This window comes from Aplysia californica, unplaced genomic scaffold, assembly GCF_000002075.1.
Source record: "Aplysia californica isolate F4 #8 unplaced genomic scaffold, AplCal3.0 scaffold00353, whole genome shotgun sequence".
NCBI classification, from domain to species: Eukaryota; Metazoa; Mollusca; class Gastropoda; order Aplysiida; family Aplysiidae; genus Aplysia; species Aplysia californica.
Genome location: NW_004797623.1, coordinates 139,489 through 148,342, shown reverse-complemented (window position 1 = coordinate 148,342; position 8,854 = coordinate 139,489). Strand labels below are relative to the sequence as shown.

General features: G+C 41.6%; 1 protein-coding gene across 1 annotated transcript in view; it reads left to right on the top strand.

Moving 5' to 3' along the window:
- Positions 1–1,557: 1,557 nt before the first annotated feature.
- The window catches only part of LOC101846827 (serine protease hepsin), a gene marked incomplete in the record, with an annotated part of 16,093 nt that continues 8,796 nt past the window's right edge, over positions 1,558–8,854 (top strand). Inside the window, 2 exon segments of the mRNA XM_013085189.2 lie at positions 1,558–1,870; positions 8,627–8,760. Coding sequence (XP_012940643.1) covers positions 1,816–1,870; positions 8,627–8,760 — 189 coding nt within the window.

The window sequence follows — 8,854 nt, the reverse complement described above, 5'->3', positions numbered from 1 at the left end:
GGATGCCCCCCCCCCTCCTCCTACCTCCCTCCTCCTCAGCAGCGAAGAAGTGTTTGGGGTTGAGTCATGGTTAGGCCGGATGCTGTTAACGTTAGGCACACACGGACATCTTCACGGAGAGCTGTAATGAGGGTGTTTGTCCAGCTGAGATATATACTAGCACATGTAGTGTCATTGCTGGCAAGGGTGGATGGTATGGGTCATCGGGAGAGGGGTGGGGGAGGGAGGGAGATATAATTATATATATATATATATAATATATATATATATATGTAGAGAGAGAGAAGGGGGGGTAGAGGGGATAGAAAGATAGATAGATAGATAGATAGATAGATAGATAGATAGATAGATAGATAGATAGATAGATAGATAGATAGATAGATAGATAGATAGATAGATAGATAGATAGATAGATAGATAGATAGATAGATAGATAGAGATAGATAGAGAGAGGGGGGGGGGAGAGACAGAGAGAGAGTGTATATGTGTGTGTGTGTGTGTGTGTGTGTGTGTGTGTGTGTGTGTGTGTGTGTGTGTGTGTATGTGTGTGTGTTACAGTAAGCTTACTTGTGAGCCTAGTCCTTGCTTGCCGCTGTTGTCTGACCACATAAAACGCTCCTGTTCATCAGGCTGGATTTCATGTTTAGACACCTGTCCTTAAATCCATAACATCGTTATCATCATCACTGGCTTTCTAACCCTGGATCAGGGTATAGGCCACGAACAAACACTTTCCGCCTTTCCCTATCCTGGACTAGCCTCTTGAGGTTATACCCATGCCTTCCCACTTTTCTGTAGGCCTTCATCAATTTCAGTGATTCTTCTCCGGGTTCCACGCGGTCTTCCACCTGATCGTTTACCCAATAACATCAAGCATGTAGACAGTGAGTGTCCAGATTGTCAACAGCTTGGTCAGCAGTTTAGATCCCTCAGAGGTTAGTACTTACTCCTGGTTTCTTTTCAACACAGCGGCTTTTTTCTGTTGTCGAGTGTTGCCAGCACGGGAGGATCTGACGTCACCACAGTTTCTCTAGCTTCAAACTGACAGGCAACTGCCGTCAATGCTGAAAAAGAGCGCAGTGAATTGCTCGTTCGCTTAAAACAAACAAACAAACAAACAAACAAACAACAAAACAAACAAACAAAAAAGCTTATCGTATAGACACTGCCGAAAGTATTTCAAGATCTGCTACGGGCCGAGCCCGCGAAGATCGTGTTGTATAAACGATACAGAGATAATGAAACGAAAAGGTCCACGGTACTTTGTCCCACAAATTCTACTTTCTTACCCAAAAGTCCCAAGATAGATGTAGTAGGCTATGTGGAAGAAAATTATGCCCAGTGCACACTGCAAATCAGATTTATCGGATTGGGTCGGGCCCAACCAGATTCTCCTTCCTGTGTGGGGCAAGAGCCTCAATTTAGGAGCAATACAATCGCTTCGACTCAACAAAACAAAACAAACAAACAAACAATCAAACGAACCCCGTAAACATGTTTGGTTTTGTTGTTCACAGTTGAAACACAGTTGGTGTTTTGAACTCAGTCCATGAAAGAAAATCTGTCAGGCCCCGCCTCAGTCCGTTGAATCTGATTGGCCGTGTGGACAGAGTATAAGTATGTGGCTAATCTCCACTTTTTCCGTATGTGTGACGCACTGGGACAAGAGATGAGCTGAGGAAGTCTGATAATTATCTCTGAACCAGTTCTGTAAGAAGGGCTTACCGAAATCTCCGTCACCATTACTGTCTTCGTTTACGCTCGCAACATTTCATCTAAGTCTGGGATTTTAATTCCAACGTTATTTGAAGGACCATGGACTTCTCCAGGATGTGGTCTGTGAGCATTGTGACGTTACTGTTCGTCTGTGGTAAGTTGTTGACGTTTTGTTAAGCCTGGAGAAAAGGAGAATTTTCTTATTTAGCTGAAATAAAATTAAATATACAAATTGTTTGTTGTTGCTTTTTAAGTTTGCAATAAGTGGGAGATTTTCCTTTAGCACGAGAAATTAACCATGTCATTAATCATGTGTAGCGCGAATATATAACCAGTGATTGTCAATTTTTTGTATTGCCAGCGCCCACTTTTTTCACAATTAAGAAGCTAATATTTTCGTACAGCCCACCTACATGTATTTCCATGCGGGGCATAAAACATCTTACTACCTCAGAATTAAAGAGTTCTATCTGAGATTTTGGCCGTTTCAGCTACTAAGACGACGGGGCCCAGAAACCAAACTCTCTATCTGCTCTATCAAAATCATATAAATATTTCGGAATCGTTATCAAGATATTCAAAGAATTAACTGTATTCGAAAAAGCTTCATATTGGAAAATTATAACGTTTTGACACCAAATTTCTCGAAACTAGGTATTGATAATTGAGCAGATAGAAGTTTGTAGTTCTGCTCGAGGTATCACAACCCTGGAGATCCTCACCACTCACCCAAATGACCAGATGGCCTACCAGTGGGCGGCGCCACCAGGTTGGCAGGTGTTGGTGTTAACAATGACAACAGCTCGTCCGTCGGTGTCTGACGATGACCAACACATCCCCAGAGCAGAAGATTTTTCCGGTGAAATGAAAGAATGAGAAGAATTAAAGGTTGAGATGGCTTGTGGCTTCTGCTGTGACCCGCGAGGCCAATTCTGGCAGAGAAAAGTTTGACATAATATTCTAAACATGTCATTTAAGAGCTCCACTTCCACCCATGGTGGTGCGCAGCTTGCAGCCCTCTCTCTTAGTTGCAGCATTTTTTTTATTCGTGAAGCCTCATTTGCTGGACGCTATGACTCATGATGTAAACTTTTAGTTGAGAACAAAAATCACAGGAATGGGAGAACATGTTTTGTTTGGTAGAATAAATCTGTATCTTGCATAGCTCGAAGAAATTATTACCATTTTGTTCGATTGAAAAAAGAAAAAAAATGATAAGCGTAGAGTATTTCAATCAGATTAGATGAGGTCACGCTTGTGTATGTGTTGCTTTTGCAGTTAGTTTGAGTAAACTGTGACATCTTCAGCTTGAACGAGTGCAACATTTGAACATTTTTTTTGTATCGTATCTTGTTGGTGCTCAGGCCCACGCGTGGAACATTTCTGGTTTTTCACATTGTCAAAACAACAGTCGCTTTCAACGAGTGATTACTTTTACTTTTTACTTTTATCCACCGCTTATACCCTTTTGGGTGTCGCGGGAAGAAAGAGACGTCTCTCTGTCGCCAACTGGAGAGCTTGGGTCAGGGGGATGCCGTGAGTGGTTAATGTTTCCCTGACTCCATCTATCCAGGTCTTTCTCCGTCGCCCTCTTGCATTGTTGTCATCGAATTTTTTATTTTGCACGTTGTGCTGGATGGTGTGTTGGTAATCGCATTTGATTCTTTGGTGTTGGATGTGATGCATGACATCATTTGTGCCCACCATTTCTTTGATTACTGAGTTTCTAATTTTGTCTCGACGAGTGATTACAACTGGCAATTTCAAATGTAGGGTAAAGCATGGTCTAGATCTACCTCAGCAACGAGTGTAATAAGTTGGGTTTTTTTATCTATGCAACACAGCGCCGGGGTTGGAAAAGAAAAAAAAAAGAAATGGAAAAGTTTGTTTTATCTTTTCCGCGATGGCAGTTCATGGGACAGGTGGTCCTAAAGTGGCGATTATTTCATGACTTTCTTCTTTCTTCTCATCACGTACCCGCCATGTACTTTGTACTCATCACGTGACCTCATCACGTGACCTCATCACGTGACGTCATCACGTGACCTCATCGCGTGACCTCATCACGTGACCCCATCACGACCTCATCACACCTTCCCCTGTACACAAACTCCCTCGAATATTCCAGAACCTTTTCACTTATTTATTGTGTAATCATCACTGGCGTTTAGCATAATGCCTTCTTTTCAGAGAGAGAGAGAGAGAGAGAGAGAGAGAGAGAGAGAGAGAGAGAGAGAGAGAGAGAAAGAGAGAGAGAGAGAGAGAGAGAGAGAGAAAGAGAGAGAGACAGACTGACAGACAGACAGACAGACAGACAGACAGACAGACAGACAGACAGACAGACAGACAGACAGACAGACAGACAGACAGACAGACAGACAGACAGACAGACAGACAGACAGACAGACAGACAGACAGACAGACAGACAGACGAGCACGCAAGTATGTACTGACGCTGAGGAAGTCTCAGAAATGTACAAAAGATAAGGAAACCAAAAAGTCCAAGCCTAAGGCACAACAGACGGCGCTTACAAAAACCACCTAAGATAAAAACCAAACACCAAACATAGAAAGTAAACTATTCTTATCAGCGTTCATGGACGGCTAATTGGCACACACATCCGAGGTTGATGAGTTCTGTCAAAGATCGGCTTTTGCAATAAACTAACCCCACCCCCCCCCCAAAAAAAAATAAATTAATAAATAAATAAAATAAAAATAAAAAATAAACAAAATAACCCAACAACAAAACAACAAACAAACAAACAACAAACAAACAAAAACAAACTAACAAACAAACAAACAAAACAAAAACAAAAAAAAACACCCATAAAAAACAACGCAAAATACAACGACAAAAAAACAACAACAACAACAAAACAAAACAAAATAACACAAAAACAAACAAAAGGCCAGCTCTTTCCGGACTCGAGTCCGATTAGATTTTGTTATATCTATTCCGAGTCCGATTAGATTTTGTTATATCTATTCCGAGTCCGATCAGATTTTGTTATATCTATTCCGAGTCCGATTAGATTTTGTTATATCTATTCCGAGTCCGATCAGATTTTGTTATATCTATTCCGAGTCCGATTAGATTTTGTTATATCTATTCGGACTCGAATGTGTTTTATCTAGTCGAACTCGGGTCCGAAAAAATGTTTTTATTTATTCGGACTCAGCTTCTAAGTGAGTTATGTGAGTGTAAGGAGGTTACATAATATAACTGTCGTCGGGGGGGATTTTACGTAAAACCAGAATTAGAACTAGAATTACCTACTAGGACTATGTATGTGTCAAAAGTCAAAAGACTGCACTCTCATTGCCCAATGGCAGTGTCTAAGTACGCGGTGGTAAGCGACAACTCAGGGTCTTTCCACCACCACTACAGCATCATCATTACTTCCACCACCACTACAGCATCATCATTACTTCCACCACCACTACAGCATCATCATTACTTCCACCACCACTACAGCATCATCATTACTTCCACCACCACTACAGCACCATCATTACTTCCACCACCACTACAGCACCATCATTACTTCCACCACCACTACAGCACCATAATTACTTCCACCACCATTACAGCACCATCATTACTTCCACCATCACTACAGCACCATCATTACTTCCACCACCACTACAGCATCATCATTACTTCCACCACCACTACAGCATCATCATTACTTCCACCACCACTACAGCACCATCATTACTTCCACCACCACTACAGCACCATCATTACTTCCACCATCATTTGTCTTTCCACATAATTAATTTCATTTTGTTGTGTGCTAGTTTTTCTGTAATTATTTATTTTTAAAAATCACATCGCACAAAATGGACAGCCATGGCCTCTTCCCCCAGCAAGCCAAGAGTGCGTGATCGCTATGCACAATCTGATTGGTCGACATGATTAACTTTGCCCCCGGCAAGGTCCACTCAACTTGGTTGTTCTTATCACTGTTCATACTAATGATACAGGGAGCGCCAGTTTAGATAGATCTAGAAACTAGATATTAAAGCTCACGTCTCGATCGTTATCATTATAATAATTTTAAAAATATTCATAAATGCTGGAACTATTCAGGAACAAGGGTCGAAAGTCAGAACGGGTGCCATGCTGGACTCAGTAGAGAGTCCGAATATAATTTTTGTCTGTAGAATCTAGACACTTCGAAAACAAAAACAAAAAACTCACACAAATTAGAAGAAGAAAAACTAAACTCCCAAGCCAACACAACTCTGCTGTGGATACCAGGTCACTGTGGTATTCATGGAAATAAAAAAGCAGACGACTTAGCCAAAGAAGGAGCCAAAATGACCCAGATTGGAGGATGGTATGGATCTCTCAGAGTCAAAAACGCAAATAAAATCTGCCATAAGAAACAGATGGAAAAGATCCCACCATGATCACAATAGACGTGACCCCTACTACATGCTAAATAGAGCAGACCAGGTCACAATCTTTCGACTCTGTTTTGGCTACAACAGCATATGCACACCAAATTAAAAGTGGGAGAGTCCGCGTTCTGTGAATGTGGACAATACCAAGAGGATGCCAACCATATCCTTCAGCACTGCCCGAGCTACGCCACCTTTCGTATACAGACGTGGCAGAATCTGACTCTCCTTGAGAGAAAGCTCTATGGCAGTCTTTCAGAGTTGAAGCGGACTGCACAGTTTGTGCGCGACATCGGACTGACTGTCTAGCTGCTGTCATCAAGACAAGGAAGAAGAAGAAGAAAGAAGAACACCAAAATAAAACATTACGAAAATTAATAAAAAACCAACTAAGCTTGTATGCATTTCACGTTTGTTCCTTTTTTAAAAAAAAACAAAACAGAAGAATACAATAATATACACATTAAGTGAAATTTAGTAAACGTAAAGAATTATTATTGAATGTGAAGAAAACAGAATGTACCATATGTCTAAAAATCAGTAAACCCTAGTTGCCATCTCGTAAGCAAAAGGGAAAAGATCAAACAAGTTCAGAAGTTTGTTATCCTTACATCTGATGTCAAAAAATGTCCCACGGAAATAATAATATAACGAAGAATTACAATAGCGAAAGATAGCTTCAATAAAATGAGTCCACCCAGAAAAATACAAATATTATTTCACTGAGTGTAGTAAAATAAGCGCAATAAAAGTCTATACGATGTGTTCATCCCTTCGAATACTTCTATACGGCTGTGACTGCTGGACAATTACCAAAGACAATGACAATAAAATAGAAGCAATAGAAACAAATCTTTATTCTTGTGAGGCTTTTGAGAATTTCGTGGATTAAAACACAATATATAAATCCAATCTCTCAAAAATTTTCCGGGAAATAAACCCCTCCCCCCCCCCAAACAACAGCAACAACCCCCCCCCCCCACCCCCCAAACAACAGCAACAACCCCCCCCCCCCCCCCCCCCGCCAAAACTTGTTACCGTCCTATATAATCAGGTCATGGTATGATTATAGTACTGGTTCCTGGCAACGAAAAGTTACATAAAGACAGCCAAATTTGAAATCAAATTGATAAATGGAATTTGTAGAACTGTCATCTTTTTGTATATTTCCAACACAAATGTAAAAGTTATAATCAAATCGTTTTCTAAAAGTAGGAATAAGTACATGTATTTAATTTGATATTTTCTCGATTATTTTTGTGGGTGAACAAAAATATGAATTCAGGAATTGTTTTGTGAATGTGTGATGCCACCTCAAATAAGAAGATTTGTTAATTATGTTCCCATTGTGGGAAACCTTTTCATGTGTGGCCTCATCTCTATCTGGTTCCTTGTCTCACTTTGAGTACCCTGTCAAACAAGTCAGCCTTTGCCACTGGTCTGAAGTTTGTTGAAATGTGTGCAGAGGTGATTAAGTTGTTGCCCTTTAAATGGGTATTTTTTCTTTTTGATTTAGATCTAGACCTATTGTATGGGTATTTACCATGATGAAAATGACCTGTTTGTAGACATCTTTATGGAGATGAGCCTAACATGTATGTCTTTCACCCCGGTGGCGTTGGTTGTCTAGTGGTTAGGCTACCGGAGCTGGAATCGTGAGATTGTGGGTTCGGGGGTTCGAGCCTCAGCTCCGTCCGACGTTGTGTCTCTTTGGGAAAGGCACTTGAAACGAATTTCCCATTTAGCTCAGTGCTTTTGGAGATGGACGTTAAACTTAGAAGTCCCACCTCCCCTGTTACCTAACCTAATAGTGTTGATAGTGGCGTCAAACCCATCCTGCTGCTTTTTATTTCCTCATCCTTTCTATCGTCATTTCCCCCTCTATTTCTTTTGTATATTTGTCACTTTCTTGTGACCTGCTATTTCCGGGGTGCCTTGATAGTCGTAGCAGACTTTGTGCTGTTGAGGTTAGTGAGGTGAGCAGAGTAAGCCTGATTCCCCATTTGGACTTCTATGTTGACATCCACCCCTTGGCGCTCATATTATGACATTATGCAGTTGCGAGCGCCGTAAAACCTTTCTAAAACAAAAACCCATGTCTTTGTGTTTAGGTTACCGGATTCGTAATCGTGAGGTTGTCGGTCGGGGGTACGAGCCACGGGCCTGACGTTGTGTCCTTGGAAGAGGCACTTTACACGAATTTTCCTCACTTCACCCAGGTGGGAATGGGTACCCGGCCATAGACAGCGAAAGATCTTGTCAGTATGTTAGTGTTTTAGTGCCTATAAATGGCCGCTTGCACTGTATGCTTCACAGGAAGTTGAGATTGTTTCAGAATGCTCTCAGGTCTGCTGGGGTAATAGTATAGATTGTGAAACGCGTAGAGCCTGCTGTTGAGAGGGGATTTGCGCTTTACAAATGATATCTATCTATCTATCTATCTATCTATCTATCTATCTATCATTTCTGATCATTTCACCACTGTCCCCTTTGTCCCCAGCCACATGCAATGCCACGCCAGTGTCGATCCCCTGTTCCTACTCTGCCAACATCTGTGGAGTGTCCACCGTCGATCCCATGATTCACCGCGTGGTGGGGGGCTCCGTGGCACCCATGGGGTCCTGGCCATGGACGGTAAGCCACAGACCTATTTTTAGGTCAGTGCGGTAAGCCAATCACAGGCCTTATTTAGACACCACGTGAAGCAGACACCGGTCTCAATACACCC